The sequence below is a fragment of the Myiozetetes cayanensis genome, unplaced genomic scaffold, assembly GCF_022539395.1.
Source record: "Myiozetetes cayanensis isolate MyiCay16 unplaced genomic scaffold, myiCay2020 scf5-8, whole genome shotgun sequence".
In the NCBI taxonomy this organism is placed as follows: Eukaryota; Metazoa; Chordata; class Aves; order Passeriformes; family Tyrannidae; genus Myiozetetes; species Myiozetetes cayanensis.
Genome location: NW_026087742.1, coordinates 10,050,462 through 10,071,448, shown reverse-complemented (window position 1 = coordinate 10,071,448; position 20,987 = coordinate 10,050,462). Strand labels below are relative to the sequence as shown.

At 38.9% G+C, this 20,987-nt stretch overlaps 1 protein-coding gene across 5 annotated transcripts in view; it reads left to right on the top strand.

Annotated features, from left to right (window-relative positions):
• SAMSN1 (SAM domain, SH3 domain and nuclear localization signals 1) overlaps positions 1 to 20,753 on the top strand; it is an 83,925-nt gene extending 63,172 nt beyond the window's left edge. For all 5 annotated transcript variants that reach the window (XM_050333797.1, XM_050333801.1, XM_050333798.1 and 2 more), the window contains 7 exons: positions 2,420 to 2,491; positions 3,077 to 3,232; positions 5,252 to 5,372; positions 6,791 to 6,942; positions 9,197 to 9,403; positions 10,426 to 10,576; positions 19,525 to 20,753. In XM_050333797.1, the coding sequence (XP_050189754.1) occupies positions 2,420 to 2,491; positions 3,077 to 3,232; positions 5,252 to 5,372; positions 6,791 to 6,942; positions 9,197 to 9,403; positions 10,426 to 10,576; positions 19,525 to 19,730 (1,065 nt within the window). In that variant the 3' untranslated portion in view covers positions 19,731 to 20,753. The remainder of the gene's footprint in view (positions 1 to 2,419; positions 2,492 to 3,076; positions 3,233 to 5,251; positions 5,373 to 6,790; positions 6,943 to 9,196; positions 9,404 to 10,425; positions 10,577 to 19,524) is intronic.
• The last annotated feature ends 234 nt before the right edge of the window (positions 20,754 to 20,987 follow it).

The following is a 20,987-nucleotide window of genomic DNA, read 5'->3' as shown; positions in this document are numbered from 1 at the left end:
TGGGAATTTTAGACAAAATTAAAGTGTGCAATCCAAATTGTCCTTTTCAATTTCACAAGGTAAAAACAAACAAGCAAACCCACAATGTTTAGCCAACAGAGATTTTCTGAGAGATTACAATCAATTAAGAGGAGAGCTGTGTTGGGTTTTTCTTTTTTTTTTTCCTCCTCAGTGAATAGTAAATGTCATTTTACTTGTCCAAAAATATTCACAAATCTGGGTCAGTTTCTTCAAATAACCTTTGGCTGGAAATATTTTTCAGGTTAGATGTGCCCAGAAATGTCGGGGAATAAAAAAAAGGTTATTTCTCTTTTTCTTGAGCTGTACTGCTTAGAACATGGAGCCAAAATGTGGGTACACTTTTCTCTTCCATTTGTCTGTGCTCAGGCCTCTCCCCCTGCTATGTCGGCATAAATTTTTTGGGGGGAAGGTGGCAGAGCTGGTTAATACATAAGTTTGGGAATACAGGGAAATATAACAGCAAGGAACTTTTATTTTCAGTTGTGTTCCAGGGGATGCTGATTTTCTTCTTCTCAAATGAAGATTTTAAGATTAGGTATTTTCATGTGGCTTCCTCTAGCTTTTTGTTGTCATTTTTTTTTTCCTCTGCAAAATATCTTTAGTTTAAAAGTGACTGCATGCAAGAGATAAGGGAAATAATATGGAGAGTAACCCCATCATTTATGAGCAGGGACTGAAAAGATGGGGTCCTTCCTGGATGGAAACACCCAGGGCTGAGAGATTTCTCCTTAACTTCTTTGGAAGCAGGTCCATGCCGGCATTTAGTGTGACTGCAGTGCAAAGGCAGGCAAAGAGACGGCCTATTAAACCAGTCCTTTTCTCCTCCTCCTTTGTTGCCCAGAGGATGATCTACCTCAGTTGCTTCTGAGGCTACCTCATGGAAATTTTTGGCTGGTGAAGAAGATTGGAACTCTGTAATAGTAGAGCCAGGAGCTCACAGCCCTCTTGTGTTCCTGTTTGGAAAGCAAAAGGAGGTAGCTGGAGATTCCAGGTGAAAAGGGCACAGTGGGTGCTTTAGAAACCTGGGGAAAATGTAAAGATGACTCACATGGCTGAGAGTGGGGTAAGAAAGCAATGGAACAAGGAACTAGTTTGGCTGAAATCAAGTGGGCAAGGCAAAAGGATGAATAAGTACAGGAAAAGCTGTACTTAGCTGTACTAGCCAGGTAGTCTAAAATCACTTATTAAATCAGTCAGGATGTATTTATTTAGTGATTTGTTATTTAGCTCAGGTTTGGTTGGTTTTTTTCCTCCAGAGGGGATTTTGAATACTCAAAAATAGACTGAGATGATATTGCATCATATATAAGATTGCTCAAGAATTCTGATACTGCATTAAAGACTTTCATTTAGTATGGAAGAGTGAAGTACTTAAAAAAAAAAAAGTCATTCTGGATTTAGCTTTAAGTATTGGTGAAGACATAAAAGCAAGCTCTTAAAGACAGTGTAGAGTGGATAGATGTACAAATTCTGGCTGTTATTAGAGCCGCACTTAAAGGGAATTCTGACTTGCCATCAGTGCCAATTTTATGCATTTTGCCACCACGGCAGCTCAGTGTCAGACAGCTCTACCTGGGCATGTCTGACAGGTATTTCTGTATGACCTCTCACCTCAAAATCTGCTGTGCCACTTCCCTCCTTTCCATACCACTTATCCACATGCAGAAAGGGTGAAAATTGGAGGGAACTAAGAGCAATCCATTCACAGTCTCTTAATGTACACCTCAGGTGATGCAGCTTCTCTTCTGCCAAGTAAAGCTGTGACATGGGGAAAAAACTGTACCCATTTATGTTTAAAAATCAGACATTCTAATTGGACAATTGAGAAGAAAAACATGAGGCCTGCCTGATTATTCTGTTACCCCTTCTGCAATGTATGCATTTTAGACAAGATGTATTTTCAGTCCTTGGTGGTCCTTGCTGATTCCTGTTGGAAAAGAACCATAAATAGTCTCCCCAGCTACAAAAGTATTCTGTATAAATTGTCACAATTTACACCACCATACCTGAGTCTACAGCTTGTATCATATTTATGGGAACAGCTTTTTTCCCGTGCTCTTAGACAGCAGTGTTTCTGGCCTACAAGTAGCACGTAGGTATCTGAATATGAAGTAATGTGAAACAGATATTGAAGAACTGCTAATCATATCTATTAGCTAATTAGTATTTGAAGCAGCATAGTTTCTCTTACTCATTTTTCTGCTTCTGGCTGCACAGTCACAATTTTTTTTTCCCTAGTCACCTTCTAGTTGGTTTCTAGCTGGATGTAGCAGTTCACGCTCCACTGATATGGGAGGAATTTTTAACACAAACAGGTGACTTGACAGTTGTATTTAAGTCTTAATAACAGAACAAAAGATCATCAGTGAGTCAAGGTTTGTCTTCTCCTCTTTTACAGCGCACAAGCAGCTTTGGAAGCTTTGACCGTTTCAGGCATCACTCGATATCAAAGACAGATGATTCAGCTGAGGTCTGTATAACACAAAACCTTAACTTCTTCAGTTCACTTTCCCATGACAGTTATGCAAAAACATTGAGAAACTAATGTGTACATTTTACACTGATGAGAACTTTGCTCATGTCCCTGGATCTATATCTGGGTGATTGAGGACTTGCCAAAATGAACAGGAGAATCACTCCTAAACTTGAGCACTTTGGTGTGGAGATTAGAAACAATTTTTAAAAAACCCACAAAAGAGCACTTCACAGTGGTGCATGCCCAAAGTAACCAGCACTTTACAAGAAACCCACAACTGTGTCACTTTTGGTTTTGAGACACTTGCAAAAACTCCCTCAATTCTTATTTGAATAAGGGGCAATAAATAATGGGAAGCAACATTTTCTAGCATAAAATATATTTTATTTCTTTCATTCACACATACACTGGTGTGCTGCAAACCTGTTTATGTACATGATTTCCCAGGAAAATGACCATGACTGACTTTTATCTTGCTAACTGTATTAGTGTCCTTAATATTTCCCTGTAATTCCTATTCCACCACATTGCATTTTACTTTCATGGTGAGTTGTTGCTTACTGTTTTATTTCAAAACAGATCTCTGAGCTGGAGACTATAAGTGACATTGGAGAAACAGTACAAACCAAAGCAGCAAATAATGGAGGAAGTCTGAGTAAGAAGATGAGAGCCATTTCACTCACCATGAAGAAAAAGATGGGTAAAAAGTACATCAAGGCACTCTCTGAGGAAATGGTAAATACAACCTAATAGTCTTGTGTTTGTTGATAATACATGTGAAGCAAAAATTTTATGTTAATTTCTGGTCTTCATGTTTCAACTGTCATTAGCCATGACAATCCATAAAAACAGGGTAACACATACTGAATTAAACCAGCTTTTGGTATGTACCCTTTCTTTCATGTATGTGTTAGTGTACATGCACATACACAGCATCACATGGTAAGGGACCAAGTGGAGTTTTACATCATTTAATTTCGCTTTTTCATCAAGGACCATGTGTACAAGCAGCACAAAAAAATGTGCTGATGTGAACAGAAGGGAGTATCAGCTGAACCCCATCATCAGTCTCATACTTAAATTGTAAAAAAAGCCCCATTAGTAGAATTTATCTTTCAATACAAGAATTATTTCCAAAGTCCGTCTTGTAAAGGTCAGCCAGCATCCTAGAGAATGACATCTCATATGCCTTATCTCCTTTTACCTTATCTAATTTTAGTGAAACTATCCTTATTAAACATAAAAACCATAATGTTTCACTCTCTGCAAACCCTGTTTTCTCAATACATTGTGTCAGGGAGTTCTAAGGAAAAAGAAATTACCACACTTAACAATCCTAAAAAATCTAGCTACTCTGCATCCTATCTCACACATGTGTCAATGTCAAATAAGAAGGGAAAATAAATAAGAAATCTCACAAGTAGAAAACAGTGTTTCACAGGATAACTTTAAACAGGTTTTGGAGGTCAAAGACAAGGATCCCTATTTCATTAGTTTAGTTTTTTCGGTTGTTGTTTTTGTTTTTTGTTTTGGTTTTGTTTTGTTTTGTTTTTTCATACAATCATGGCAATCCGTGTTGTTTATATTATATTTTTATATTTACCGTCTACACATTTACAGTGACAATTCCCATGACAGAAATTCAATGGATTGTCTGGTTGGACACACATGTAGCATGATCTCCGTTCCTGCAGGAGATGACGACAATCGATACCAGTCCCTGATTAATCTGTGGTGTAACAAGCACAGTCCTTGCTGAAAACCAGTATAGTCTCATTTCAGTGCCATGCCTGATATGGACCTGTATGGGTCTCTACTTCATACATGCACCATCATCTTTGCTTCACTGCATCGTTATAACTAATGAATAACTAACATTTCCCCAAATATAACGTAACATCCTAAGTACTGCAGGAAATTTCGGTTGCATCAGGATATCAGGCACACTGACAGTGTGATGAAATCTGCTGAAGAAACTCCTTCCTTTGAAAGCTCATCACTTCCTTTGAAAGCTCATCACTATTTCATTTAGCTGCTGCATCGTCTCTAACTTACCTGTGACCGAAATATGGGTCCTATTGTTTTGAACAGGCTTGTGATTCCTGAGGTGTGAGGTATTGGTATAAACTCAAGGGGCCAATTTCACACACCATTAGATTTTGTGAGAGAAACCTGCATCTGTTAGTTCTGAAAAGCAGAGGATTTTGAGGCCAGTGTGTAGGTTGGGCAGTGTGGTGAGCACGGTGCTGGAACACACCGATATCATGTGTGTGTGAGAGCTGTCTCCCAAACGCCCTGGCCATGCTTTTCACAAGTTCACGGCAAAACACCGCTGTGTCAGCTAAAACTTCACCATGTGCTTTCAGAATTTAACCTTACATTTCCTCCTCTGAGACAAGAAGAAAAAAAACCCACCTAATCTGGCTATCTGCAGATTTCCCATTACAAGCCTTCCTCTGTGCCATGGTATATTGCAGTCTTCCGAGAGGGAGAGTCAGTGTAGCTGTTTGGGCAGGGGTGGAACAGAGTGAGTGGGACAGAGACAAGACAGGGAATTTCTCCAGGGTTCTAGGGGTGAGTGCTGGGCACCCACAGTAGCAGGCATTCAGCTTCTAAAATGCTTTCTCTCACAGAGTTGTTCTTAATAAAGTGGAATGATGAATTAATCTCCAATGATGATTTAAAAAGAAAAAAAAAAAAACGATTCTCTAAAATACATTTCTTGGAGGTTAACATCTGATTTTTATGTTAAAGAATGAAGAAGGAAAAGATGACAGTGATCCTGGTGGTGGAATACACACTGAGAAGGTATCCCTAAAAACCAGTGACTCTTTGGAAAGTCTCTATAGTCTGAACAGTGGCCAGAGCTCATCTAGTAAGTACAAGATATCTATATTTCTTATTCAGTCCCTGGATCAATATAGTTATTGTTTAAGACTGTGGTATCAGAGCTGGTGATGGTAGAGAGCTCTTCAGTCTGGCAGACAAAAGTGTAATTTGATTAAATGGGGAGCAGCTAGGGTAGATATAGCTCTCTCCAGAAATAAGCTGAGTGTTTTCAAGAGTGGAAATATTAACTGAATTAAGAAAATCGTGTGGATTATAGGAGATGTTTCTGTTAAATATGCCACTTTTTTTTTGTGGTGTTATCATTGCTATAGTGCTGTCACCCACAGGGTTGCAATCACTGGGTGCAGCCACAGGAACATCCTCTCTGTGGGTAGTGGCTGTGAGTTCATCCATTGCCCCGCAGATGTGAGGCAGACAGTGAGAGGCTTCTCTGAGATGACAGGGGATGGGGGTCTGACCTGGCAGCTTCAGGTCATGATGCAGAGAGACGCAGCCCACTTGAAACCCGCTGAAACCCCTGCTAAACAAGGTAGTTGTTTAGCTAAACAAGCTCTTGGTCAGAGGGCAGATGAATCTCTGATGAGAAGTTTACCTCCGCCTCTCCCTGTGCTGGTCAGCTGTGGACATCGGCTGGGCAGGCCACAGTTACCCATGATGACATTGCAGTGCTACCCCTGCAGGCACTACTTGAGCCCTGACTGCAGACTGGAGCTGCAGTCCACACTATTTGCACTTAGCAGTTAATCTGGCCCTGAGATGGAGTTGAGCACTTAAGCAATCACCTCAAACAAAACCATTTTTATGATCATTTTCTATGATGTGATTTGTGAAAATCGTATATGGGAGTTTACTTCCAACACACTGCTGCTCTTATCTAAAAACATATTTGGATGGGATATTGCAGAGCTTGCTCAAATTTGCTTGAATTACTCTGCCGATATTTTATTGCTCAACTTGGATGAAATGACAGGCAGAAATGTTGATAAGATTAAAATTTCCCCCTGCAATGCAGGTTCCTTTGATGTTTCAGCTAGCTCTGTAATGAAATAAAATAACTTCTACAGTACTTGTTTTCATTTCTCTGAATAAACAGGAGAAGTTCAGCAGAATTAATTCGCTAAATTGCACTTTTAGGGTACATTTTATTAATCTGCAGAGGTAATATTTCAAAAATCTGTAAGTAAAATGTGTAGTCTATTAGTATCATCACCAGAAAAAGATTACTGTAGGGAAGATATTAATGAAAGATCTCCTACCCATTTTCTTTGGTCTCTTGTAGTATGATTTTTATTGAATGTATTTATCCTGGAAAGTGTCAAACCAACACAGAGTACGCTCTGTCTCTGATTCTGTGCTTTTAAACACTTTCCTCTTGGCTGCTGGGCAGTATTGCGTGTCTGGGCTCTCGGTGCAGGAGATCTCTTCAGCTTGACTGTCTTTCAGGTGGGGTCACCAGCTGCTCAGATGGAACGAGCAACAGGGACAGCCTCCGGTTTGATGACGAGGTCCCCTACAGTGGCCCCTTCTGCGGCCGGGCCAAAGTCCACACCGACTTCACACCAAGTCCTTATGACACTGACTCTCTGAAAATCAAGGTAAGACAACCACCAGGACTCCTTCTTTCCCCGAAACGCCAGGGAGGGCATTTCTTACGTGTGAAGAATATGTTTAGCAATGCACTTTTAACTGTTAGACACACATAACACTCTAAAAGCAAGACCCACCTGGTTCTGCAATGCTTCTATAAGGAGTCAGTTCAGACAATGCTGCAAAGCCAACTGTTAAAGGCCTTTTAAGGCATAGATTCCACATAGGTACCCCATCATGGCATCTACCTAGATACCACAGCTTTCCTCAGAGTAAAATACATGTTGCTTCTCACATACTAGGTCTGGAGTAAGACTAAAGTCTTGTGGGATGTGAAGTTGTCTCCCCAGCTTTTTCAGTCACAACTAGAATATATCAGAAGCTCAGTGGCACCCATTGCCTTTAATAGAAACTGTTTGCCTTTCCATGAAGCTTTTCTTTAAGCCTGCCTTTGAACTATGAACTTTCTTTGGCCCAGACATGGCAGGGTGTCTCGGCTGTGTGAGTAAGGAAAAAGAGCAACAGTTGTGGGCCTGTTGAACATTAATAAAAAAAAAATTGAACATTACTAAAAAAAATCTGGCCCTTTTCTTCTCCGTCTATTCACAAACACATTCAACATCATCATCCTTCTGACTACTCATGTGTGTAAATCTGGATCTCTTTAGCACCTTCATATCCAGATTATATTCACACTTCAGCATCTTTTCTTCTTCTTCACAGCCTCTTATTTTTGTCAAAATCCCCATCTCATGAAGGCTTCCGTCTTCGTCCTCTCTGGCCTAACCTACAGCCATTGCTCTGCTGATACTTGCAGTCTTCACCACTTGCACTCCACTTCCACTGACATCTAGGGCATTTCTTTAAAGCAGTTTAACTGTAAACCAACAAATATCTGCTGGTTCACATAGGTTCCTTTTTTAGTCACTAGGGTGGTGTATTTTAGAATTATAAACTAATATAGTTGAAAACCCCCATATTTATTTCACAAAATTTCAGTACCCTGAGTCTGAATTCAAAGTGCATCTGCAGATGGCTTAGAGCCACTGCCTAATCCTGATCTGCATCCACATCTGAAGTTCCTGAGCCTGCATGATCGTATAGAACAACATGTGTGCTTATAGAGCTTTTAACAAATGTTTGTTTAGTTTCTGTTTCAAACGTGCTCGCAGCTCTGAGCTCCATATTCCAATAAAACCAGGTCACCAGAACACAGTCGATTTTGTACTTGGGTTTCTACCAAAACTAGTGTGACCACTAGTGTGACTTGCAGTTTCCTGATCAGACCAGAAAAGATTTAAAAGTTTTGGAGTTGTTAACACATATTTTTAACAAACTATGTTTGATTTCTAACTTTGTAACAGAATGCCAAATGAAGCTGGCATTTGTTGGATAACTCTTCAAAGACTTTCAACATTTTCATAAGTTCTGTGATATGTGCCAAGGAGACAATTTTGAGGTCCTGGGAGCAAGTTCTGTGGGGTGTATGACTTAAAAGGTAGACTTTTTGCTATGAGAGTTACTCAGTGACTATTTTGCTGAGCTGAGGTTTTGGTTCCCACAGTGTGGCTGCAAACACCTTTCCCAAAAAGCCCTCTTGAAGTAGCTGTGTTGTCACTCTTTTTAGCGCTCGTATTTCTTAGTGAGTGGACAAGTGTGAAGAACTGAGTGAAGAACTCTGAGTCTGCCTGCTAAGGCCCCATCCACTATTTTCTTTGTCAGTTGTGATAATAATAATGGAAAAATTTGTCAGTCCTTTGGGAAGGACAGATAGGAAGATGTTAAGGGAGTTAAATGTTCTTTATTGCCTTTGAGAGATGCAGCCAGTGTCTTTTACTGTAAAAGGGTAAATTCACCTTTCACATAGCTCAGCTATTGGTTTTTGAAGCCCCTTTAGGGGCTGAATAATAAGATGATTGTGTGAATGCTTTGGCACATATTCAGAAAATAACCTCACAGTGATCCCTTGCCTTTTGCAAAATCCTTGCCCATTGTCCATGGCAAAAGTTGATTGCTGATGCAACTGTATCCAAGTGGAGAACAAAAATGGTGAAACAGGGCTGCTTATGCTCACCTTTCCTTCACAAAGTTTTGGAGATAAGGAGTAGCTCCATTTTCTGTAATTATTTTCATGGGAGTTTATAAAAGCAAAGGTTCTAAATCTAGGTAATTTGAAAAATTATGACTTTTGATCCATAAAGGAAAAGCTACATATAACAAACCAGAGGTGTAAGCAGTGGTGTGCCTTTTTTATTGTTCTAGAAAGGAGACATCATAGATATCATCTGTAAAACCCCCATGGGCATATGGACAGGCATGCTGAACAACAAAGTTGGAAACTTCAAGTTCATTTACGTGGATATTATCTTGGAAGAAGAAGCCGCACCCAGAAAGATAAACCAGCACCGAGGAAGCAAAAGGACCAAGCCTAAAACATTGCAAGAGCTCCTGGAATGTGTCCACCTGCAGGTCAGCCAGCATGCTTCCCAGCTCTGTGTGAAACGTTTCATTTCTGTGCGCTCAGGTTTGGATGCCATTTACAGGCAGGAGCAGAAAGGCAGCTTTCAGCAGTTTTGATGTCAGCAAAGCAAGGCAGCTTCGTATCTGTCTTTTGTCTGACACGAATGGCTTGTAGAACCGCATTTTACCACCACATCTGGTCAGCCTAAGAGACTCCACACAAAGAGGCACAGCCGTAACTTGTCAGGTCACTGTAACCTGACTGCAGCTGTGTGCTAAGTGTAGGTGTGTGACTGTGGACACCTCGGGGACAGGACTGCAGTCTGACTCCAGTGCCAAAATCTAGAATCTGTGTTTCTAATTTCTCATGATCTTTAGGGAGCAACAGTCTTTCTGCACTGTGCTCATGTTGCACCTCTGTCCCTCTCTGCAACCCTGTTTTTCAACCGAGCATCAAAGCGTAATGGGGTCATGATTTACAAGTAACATTTTTAATAACGGTAATTGCTTTGCTGCTGATGCAAACACTCCTTTCCCAGGAGTACGTACAGAGTTTCATACTGAGTTGACACACAGCTCAAGGGGGACCACGTGTGACACAGCATGGCTGAGGGCTCCCCCAGCTTCTCACCCTCGCTTGTATCAAAGGGCTCCTTCTGTGCAAACACAGAGCACACCTTTCCTCGGAGGCCGTCCTCGATTCAATATGAAAGGCACTCATGGAATGACCCACAAAAGTACAGATAATTGGCAGATTAAATAATTTTGGCAGAGCTCTGTCTTGGTCCAGTTTGCTGCCAGACTCTGTTAGAGAGTTCAGGCATAGATGCTGGGAAGGCCAGGATGACCCCCAGGCATCTTTGCCTTTGTCCTCTCCTGCTCTCCAGCTTTGGTTTTATGCCAAAGGTCAGTCAATCACACTGGAGAATGGAGCCCTTTCCGACCTGACAAAAAAAGTAAATGTGGAATTGTGCCTATTTCTCTACATAGTGCTTGTTTCCATGAGAGGATTTTCTTGCTTCTTTTTGTAGGAATATGCCTCAACCCTCTTGCTAAATGGCTATGAAACTCTAGAGGACTTAAAGGATCTACAGGAAAGCCACCTGATTGAATTAAATATTTCAAACCCAGAAGACAGGGCAAGATTGTTATCAGCAATTGAAAATCTACAGGATTGTGACAGTAAGTGTTTAAGCTTTGTTAAGAGTCACGTGCAAGCTGAAACATATTTAAAGAAATAGTGGTTCTCACACTGCTCCCTTAAATGATTTCTCTTTTAAATATGAAACATGGAGTCAGATGGTTTTCTTATTTGTTCAGATAGCAAGCCATACATCACTTCTAGATATGTGTATGATTACTATACTAGTAACACATGAATGATTTAAAATTTCTTATTTATAGGTCCTACACTAGAGATTGGTAGCAACTATTGCTTAGGAACAATCCTATCTAACTCTGGTTGGGGACTGAACCCTGCAAGAGTTTAAGTGACTTCCCAAAAGTCATAAGGTCTGTGCAAGAGCAGAAAATAAAACCTCCCCAACTCTGCCCCAGTATGTTAACCAAAATAGAGCTTATTTTAAATAGCTGCAGTAACGAATTTTCTTTAATTTTTTAAACAACATTTTGCAGAAGAATATGGATTTTCTTTCCCTCACTTCATCCCACACTTAAATCCTTATCCTAATTATTTTCTTTTGTAGAAAGGTTTTGTAAAAAAACCAAATATACACTAATACCTGCTTTGCATTCTTTTCTCAAAATTAATCTAACTTACGTTTTTCCATAAGCTTTCAAAATCTGAACATACAGTGTGTGCATATGCACATATATTGATCACAATTTTGTTTTCTTCACTTTTTCCTTTCATGCAAGTGGAAAAGCTAGGATGCAGAACAAAAAAACCTATTTTCATAATATTTTAATGATGTTCCCAGTCTGACTTCCAATTTTAAATAATTTATGTCAAATTCGTAGAAACTACAACTAAGCATCTACTTAATTAGACACTCATCCAATACAGGAGATGTTTTCCTCTCCAATAATATTTGTGCATACTCACCCATACTCAACCCAGCTGAGCAGTCATTTCATCAAATGGGCACTTGCAATTGAGTAGCACCTGAAAGAAAGAGGAGAAACAATGACTTCCTTGGATATTTAAATATCAGCTATCGTCAGGCATCCACTTGTTATCTCCTCAGTCGACAGGCAGCTTTCCAGTCTTTTTTCTGAATTTTTGGGCTTTTTTGGAACCCCTTCTGTACATTCAGTCTTTCCTGTTCTTATTCAACTTCCAGGGAAAAATAAGGTTCTTGCAAACATGTTGGAGAGGTGTTAGGAAAGGGTTTTTTGCCCTCCAGGTTCAAAAGTTCTTTCTGGTCTATGGCCCTGTGACAGGCTAGAAAAGGACTCTTGAAGGGCTGTCTGTGTAGAAACAGTGACTGAAATAGTGAATCCAGGAAAAAAAGGGTTATATTTTGCAAGAACTGCCTTGCAGGGACCTACCTGGGAACTCATCTGAAAATATGTGTACTGAATATACATGTATTAGTGTATGCTTTGTGGCAACAAGCCTTGCTGTGCTTTCTGCACCTTTTATTGCATATATTTTTTTCAATATTTAACACCAAAAAATAATAAAGAAAAATGCTAGATTGTAATTTTGCAGTTTTGCATCAGCATGAACGCCAAACCGAAACATAATGGTTTTTAACAGACCACACGAGTGTTAGACTATTCTGCAGTGGTGAGGATATGGTTTACTATTTATGTTCTTTGAGTAACAAAAGCACAGCAAGCAGCATCAGATATTGAACCTTCTTTAGAATATAACACCATGTTTTTTTTCTGAAGGTGTCTCAACACCTAATGTTCTACATACACCCGTGCAAGGACCAAACCTAACAAGTCTTTACATGCCCCATACTGAAAATTAACAAATTTACCTTTATTACCCAAATAGGGTTCTTCCTATATTAGCATCATGGGATTAAGTCAGTTCTCCAGGCAAAACAGTGTCCCTGATGTTATCTGGATGGTATTCTAATAGTTCAAATTCTTGTAATGATTCTTGAAATAATAGCATTAAATCTTATAAAGTGGCCCATGCTTTAAAATCACTGATGACACTGTAGTCTTACTTCAAGAGATAAAATGAGTATTTGCTTCACATGCACTTTAGATAGGAATAGCAAATCTTTCCAGTATTCAAATTCAATAAAATAATTTCCCCAGAATTGATGATTAGTCACAGGGACAAGACCCACAACAACTTTATATGTCATGCCAGCTGTAAATATTCATTTAAGTCTAGTGGAGTTTCGTAAGACTCATGTATATCTTCAGGTAAGCCATGCATAAATACTTTACTAGTTTGAATCTGGAATCGGGACTGGATCAAATCCTTGCTTTGACTGGTTATGAAAGGCTCATAGCACTTGTCATGTGACTGGTAGGGATGGAAAAGAATTTAACAACCTGCTCTAAAAAGAGAGATACTAAAGACTAAAATGGATAGAAGTTATCTGTTAAGTTGCTATAACGAAAGACAGGGTGTCAAGATGATCTTGGGGATAAGCTCAGCGTGAGTCTGACGTGGTACCAATCATTTGACCTCTTTGTCCTTCTGTCAATCAGATTGGAAAATTGGGTTGAAAGAGCTGGGTGCTACTGCGAAAGTGAATTCTGCATCTGAACTCAACTTTCCTGGGTCAATATTTTTTTTTTTCCTAAATGGGCATGGCTCAGTCCAGCATAAATGATTTTTTAATTAAAATTGATTTTCTGCATTGCTTAGAAGTGAGCTGCATAATTACCCACAAATACAAGGTAATCTGTTTACTGGCCAAGAGTATTCTAATTAGAATTTCAGCACTTTTCCAGGTAAAAGTTCACTTTTGTTATCAGCTTTGTGAAAAAAAATATACTAAGGCCATAGACCATATTTACTCTTCTAAGGCCATCTTTCTCACAGCCCTTGGAAGACTTCCATGACTCTGAATTGCATTCATACTTCCATGAAGTACATGTTTGATTAATGGATGGAGTGTCAGGTATAGTCCAGAGTTGAAATACAAGGGTTTCTGAGTTTTTGTGAGTCTGCTATTATTCAGAGCAGACAAGCATGCTGGAACATAGCCTTATTTTACTAGATTCTACTATAATTGTAGTAAAACAGGATTTTATATTTTTTTAATGTGGTATCTGATCTTTTGAGATGTTCAGATGTCTTTACAGGGCTTTCTTTTTCGCTCCTTGGCTTTTTCTTGATATTTATTGTGTGTTATACTAAGTGATTTCTTCATGCCACATGCTTGTGGCTATATCATTCATTTTGTAGAATAAACATTTTCCAACCAGAAGACCTGCAAAAATAGTTTCCACGTTATATGCATCTTAAAGCCATCCAAAACGTAGGATTTCTGTCAGTGAGAATTTTTTAATCTTACATTTGATTCAAACCTGGATGTATTTGAAATGAAAAAATTTGCCCATCTAATACCAGGAATTAAAAAGTAAGGTTGTGTTTTTTTTTTTGCAAATGCTACCACACAGTGTTTTTAAAGCAGATTTTGCTTCCTAGCACTGCACTATCTTCTTTCTACCTTTCCTGAGAGTCCAGACCCAAATTCATCATCTTCAAGTACTTAACGGAGCAAGGCTATCCTAGAACTGCAAGGTCTTGTAAGCTCTTCATGACCTTTCCTCCCTTCCCAGATCTCTTTTTAGATTTTCTATAAGTTGATCAGACCTATATATTTGGGACAAAATGATTGGTTTTCATGAATTCATGGCTTGTGAGGGGGGAAAAAAAGGTCTTTTTCGTAAAGTATTTCTTAATAGCTTTCCATTCTTCTCCCAGATGGCTCCTAGACAGGAGATGGATGTCTGTGCTTTTGTAGGATGCTATTTTTAAAGTGAGGCAGTTGCTGGATGGTTAATGAATAAAGTAATAAAAGAAGTTTTGAACTTTTTTTTTTTTTCTTGACCGCTTCCCAGGACACACGTTTTTCTGTGTGCATAATAGGCTTGATTCTCTTCTCACTCAGATGATTTAAGTCAAGAGGTTCATCCCTAAAGTCCAGTGGGTTACATTAGTCTGAAGCTATTCTGAGCTAAAGAAGAATTAGACTTCATTGGATATGTGCATACAGTTCATTTTATGGGGAAAAAGAAAGGTGAATATGTGCAGTTTGGGGGATAATATTTTACGCTTATCTCCCCAAATCCTTTCCTTAGCTTACTTTTCATATTTAAGTGCAGATCATACTCTAAATTCCAATGCCAGTACCAGATAAGATTTGTTCTTATTTATTGTACTTGGACAGCAAAATAGTAGTTAGCTAAGGACATGACTTTCAGTTCTCAGCTGCATTCCTGACGTGAGAATCAAGCATCAAGAGTACTATTTTACACTGGGCAATCCCTTTAAATACGTGAGATCACACAGTATCCTGTCAAGGTCAAATAGTTCTCAAAGACAATCTCTCCTTCTGTACTCTGGTACAACTCATTGGCCTGGACATAATATTTCCAGATTTCCCAAGGAAGCTCATCCTTGCATGAGTATTAGTACATTTCACCTCTTTTAAAGGCACATCTGTTTGCTTCCAGGTTTTAGAGAAAAAAAGAGGCTTCTCATTTCTGTTTTCACCATACACTCACATCAGTTCAGTAACTTTTCCCTCCCAGAAAAGCTATGCCATTGACTGCAGGGAGAGCAATCTTTTCAGTTGCATTTCTGTACATCCACAAAAGGTTTACTCTTTTCAGTGCCCAAAGTATTGCACAAATCGCTTCAGGTTTCTCTGCTTCTTTTTCAAGAATTATTGCCCTTTATTTCTTCAAAATGATCCTTTCTGAGTTTGATGCTTTGTGAGTTTTCATTTCATTTTAACACTCAGCTGGTCTAACTTAGCTGTGGTACAGGCACCACAGGTTGATACATGGCCTTCAGACATACCTAGGAGGTCTAAATTCATCCTCCAAGACCTACTTTGTCCAGTGGTGCTCAGTAACAGGACAAGGATAACGGTCAGAAACTAAACCACAAGAAATTCCACCTCAACATGAGGAAGAACTTCTTTCCATTGAGGGTGGCAGAGCATTAGAACTGCCTAGGGATGGCATGGAGTCTTTTCTTCCTGGAGACATTCCAAACCCACACAGATATGTTCCTATATAACCTGCTCTAGGTGACCCTGCCTAGGCAGGGTGGTTGGGCGAGATGATATCCAGAGGAACCTTCCAACTCTAACAATCCTGTGATTCTGTGATTCTATTTGGTTACTACATGATGCTGCTCAGCACATCACCGCTGCACCTTCCAGGAAGGCAGGCCAGTGGCTCAGCCTAAAGCACTGTGCTTTAGAACTAGCCCAGCTCTCCTTCTGGACAAAACTCATGAAGGCAAACTCTCAGAGGGCACACTCATGAAGTATGGCTCGCTGCTGGGTGACCTTATTCTTGCCCAGGAAAAAAATCCAAGCCTTCGTTGCACTCATCTGGTTTAAACTGACATAACCACACAGGAGTCAGTGTGACCTCTGTACATTCTTGAGCCGAGTTGCCTTAAACCTAAGCTCAAAGCGCTCACCTAATCAGGACTTTAACCTCATTAAGAAAGGGAAAAGAGCTATCGAAGGAAAAAAAAGGACTCTATCCCTGCATGTGTCATGCACATCTATGTCACTGAGAACCAAACCCTCATTTTAAAGATCTAAGCAGCGGGGGAGATAGATATGCGTCACACGTCTCTTACCAAGGCTAAAGGCCTCACATTTTTTTTTCAGAAGTCTGAATATAATCCTACCGTCCAAAGTGCTGCTGGAATATGTGTGTCAAAATGATGCATATCTTGGGCTCTTCTGGCCGTATCATAGACAACAGTGACTGAAAGCTATTTATCTTATGTGAAACTGCTTTGCTGTAGAAAAATGATAGGACTCCCATGCGTTGATAAGATAGTTATTTCCGATGATTCCGCAACATCTAACAGCAGTTTAATTTTGTCAATTCCTGTGTTCTGTGCATCGTAGCTTTCTTCTGATGTCCAGAAGATCAAGGGAGCAAACTTACCTTTACTTGAAGGTATACGTGCTAGAGAAAGGAGTTAAGTAGAACTGAATATAAGAGCAAAAAGCTTAAAGAAAGAAAAAGAGCAAAAGTTGCTTTGCTCTTCTCATGAAGCAACATCTAAAACTGCGTGCTGCATATATTTATAATACTCAGTATCCTGTTCAAGTGGTTTAGTACTTACTGCATGATATTTAAGGCTGCTTTAAAGAGAAAAAAAGTGCCAAAGTTTGCTTTCAGTCTTGTCTTCTTAAATATGGAGGGGGAGGGCTTATCTTCAACTTTTTCTGCTCAGAGTGAAAGATAGAAAATACAATATTTTTGCTGTCTCAAAAACCTGAATATTTTGTAAGCTTTTCAAGTAAGAAAAATTCTATTAGGGAATTATTATAGGAAGTTTTACATATTTGTATGCTTTGCAAATAGAAATTTCTTTTTCTCCTAACTGATCTAAATTCGATTAAAAAAAAAAAAAAAAAGAAAAATCTTAGTTCTAGGCTTCTATCTTAGCCTTTTTCCCTGAAGCACACAAGGGAGACATTGATACAAAACAAATTTAGGATCCGTTGTTCACACAGGAACTAGTCAGATTATCTAGACAACTAGTTACAAGGCACTAATGCACTGACTGAAACTGCATTTTCCTTTTAACCCACTGGTTACTTGGTCTTCCCACTGTAAAACAAAGTGGATGGAGGCTCCTCTCTGACCTTGAAAATGTAAACAGGATTAACACTTTTTTAGGTCAGAGCTTGCCGGGGCAGCAGATGATGCTGGGGAAGCAGATAAAAGCACCGGGGAGCAGCATTAGGCTGATGAGGGGATTAGGGTGGAGGCGGGCAGGGAGCGCTGCCCACGGCCGCACAGGAGGCTCCGGGTGCTGCCCGGGACCCGCGGGGTCTGTGCCCGTGGGATGGGGCTGCGAGGAGCTAATGACACAGTTTAGACAGGGCTTTACTGGGGCATCTGCTGGTCTTTGTGCTAAACTACTTCGGTGGCTACTAATAGCAGCAGTAATGCCTTCGCTGGTGTAATGCCTTTTGTAATTCCTTCCTGACTTAAATCAGAAATCAATTGGACCCTACCTGATCAAATATTTTCCCTGCAAAGAGAGATAACATTTGACATGACAAACTGTGTTCTGTAGAGTGAGAAGGAGATCAAAGAGTTACAGATATCAATTAAATCTGCTGAAACGTGTCCTCTTTCACGCAAGTGCAATTAACCACTAATTTATTTGGGAACAAGGTGGAACTTTTATTCCTTGGAATATATTTAAAGTATTTTAAAAATTATTTTAAATACATCAGGTTATGTCTATAACCTCAGGCTTAATGCAAAAATGACAAAGTTGAGACTTTGGATTCTTTTCTTCAAAGATCAGATTAGTTTTACAACTTATTTAGGCAACTGAAAGTTAGAAAATATTCAACAGACTTAATCAGGCCAAACAAATCTACTTCCATCAAGACTTCAAAATGTTTCTCAGTATATCACATTGATTTGTTAAATAAGTCCATTGGAATCTCACACAATGAAAAAGGTCTCTGAAGAAACTCTCCTGCTGTTCTGTTTCACTTTAAAAGTGAAACGTTTCAGTTTTTCATTTCTACTTTATACAATATAAGATTTAAAAAAAAAAAAAAAAAGTCGAATGTAAAGTCTTTTCCTACTTCACCAACTCTTATAATTGCCAAAAATTGAAACAAGAGTCCGTACGAATTTTCTTTGTGGAAATCTTAAAATTTTGGGACCTAAACTGGATTTAGCTTTTGACACAACATTAAATATTATATATTAGGACTTCCATTCTGCCTGAACTTGAATTGAGACAGTTTAAATGTGACTCAAGATTCAAAGCTAACTATTTAACCACGGAGTAACAAATCAAGTGAAATAAGGGAACTGTCTTCACAAAAGAAAAAGGTTCCATTTTTCTGAAAGGCTAAAAATCTGGGGTAAAACCATCTGTTTCCTCTGAGACTTGTTCCCTATACTTTGGAAAGCCAGACACAGTTTGAAATAAAAATACAGTTAGAGGGGGTGATAACAGCACAGACACACACACACAAAGAAAAAGTAGAAAAGGGAAAGATTTTATATTTTATAGTTTATTTTCTTAAGAAATGTTCTGGGAGTAAACATCACGTATCTCAAAGCCAGAAAAGAGGAATACACAATTTAAAAACAAGATAAACTGGAGTAATGAATGATATACAGGTATGTCCTGTCTTGTTGAGCTTTTTTTTGAGGGGTCTGTTGTTACTCTCAATGAGTTGCAATTTCAAGTTTCAACAGATTAGTCATACAGCAGCTAAATAAGGACAAATTATTTGCAAGACAATTTGCTTCTACTCAGTTTTGGAACAGAGTTCAGAAACCATACAGCAGAAGTCAGGCATCTCAGCTTTCACCGAGGTCTCTGTGTTTTGGAAAATAACCTTCTGGATACCAAGCTAAGTTTAGGAAGTTTCCATCAGCCACCCACTCCCACTGAAAAGTTCAATGCTTTAGAAAACCTGGTTACCACCTCTTTATGCCCAGCACTTCTGAAGACCAGAGCATTTTATCTCCCTGCAAAGCACACAGTGCATGTCAAACACTGGGGGTTACGTTCAAAAGGCACAACATCTATAATGCAATGTTATAAAACACGAAATTGCCTGAGCAGGCTCTGGAACACACGGACGTAGGCGCGTATCTGCCATCTGTGGGCATGGTGACCTCACATGGCGACTCTGGACAGCCTAAAGGACCTCAGGCTGAAGGACAAGGCCAAATTCTCCAGCATTCATCTCTGAGAAACATACAGAAGGATATAAACCAGCCTCAGCATCAACTCAGATGTTGTTATACTCATGTAACCATATTTTTAGATCTTTGACTCTGAGGTTTCTGTTTCTGATGGACAAAAGATACTGATCATGTGTGTGTTACCAGCTCTGTTTCTATAGTTCTTCAAGATCAGTCATGCTGCTACCTCAAACTCTTTCCCAAGATGCTTATTTTGACAATTTTTTTTTTCCTTTCTTTTTCTGTTTTTTTTCTAGTTGAACAACAGGAAAAAAGTGAGGACGGTCAGGAGACGCAGAACTTAAACCCTTGCCCAGACTCTGACAAATCACAGTTAAATGACTGTCCAAGAGATTCTGGCTGTTACATCTCATCAGAAAATTCAGATAATGGCAAAGAAGAAGCAGACCCAGAAGCCCTGTCTGACATGGTGCAGTCAATAACAATCACTGAGACAAACTGACTCAGTCCTTCTGCTTTTCTGCGGATTTTCAGAAAAGACAATCAGATTTGGCAGTATGATGGCACAGAAGCAGGAGACAAAATATTCTCAACACCGAAAATCTACTTTTGTCTGATGTGTGATGCTCTAGACTGTTTAATATGTGGACACTTGATAGCTAAATGTTAGTTGATGATAAGAATATCTCACATTTTTCTTTTCAATGAATTCATGGACTTTTCACTGAAAAAGTTTATACATAAGTATTTATAAATATTTGTACAGCAAATGCATTTTCTATAATATTAGAGGTATTTTTAGGTAGTGGTTCATAATCTGGAAATGTTAATTTCTGGAACTGTCCAAAATGTAAATATTGTACATATTTATTTTAAAAATATGTGGATTAATCACACTGTCTCTATTTTCAGCTGTGTTTTGCTGATATATGTACAGAATGTACATATATTGATATATCATTATAATAAAAAGTGGATGCATTCATACTCTACTTTGAAAAGTACCAAACTAATTCTCATTAATATTAAAGCTGTTTTATACCACTCTTCTCCAAAACGAGCTCTAAAATAGACTGTCATCTCCTGTACTTTATCTTGAAGGTAGGAAAGAACTGTATGGTGAATCTGAATCTAGTTCTCTGTGTTCCTTATCTTTTAGAAGAACACAGCCACCTGACCGGCTTATGCAGTGTCAATTCTGTTATGTTTTTTTTCACCTGTTCTCATTTGTCCCAGGCATTACACAGAGAATGCAAGCTTGGAGAAAAAAAAAAATCAGTATCAATGCTATGTTTTTATGATATTTTTCTCTGTGCAGCTGTTGCCTTTTGTGTGTGGTGTGAAGTTTGTTAATAGAGTATTTGTTTGTATACAGAACTCAGAAGCTAACACGGTTATTGTGCATGATTGTCTTTCATATGAGATTTTATTGTCTTTTCCCAGTATATTTCACACTGGAATACACATTTTGACTGCGTGTCTTCTTTTGGAGTACTTCCTTCAATAATAAACAGAATCATGTGTTTAAGCCCTTTAAAAACTACTTGATTTTTAATGTGGTCATTACATTTCAAAGGCTGCTCTCTTCTAAGACTAACACAGTAAATGGCAACTCCACTGAGCATTTTTAGCATGCATAATAATCTGTGTATCAAATCAATAGAGAGACTTTTTGCGCACTCATTAGTCACACAATTTTCATAATTTAAGGCATTTTGCAATTATGTTTAAAAATTTCACACATATTGCTGACAGTTTG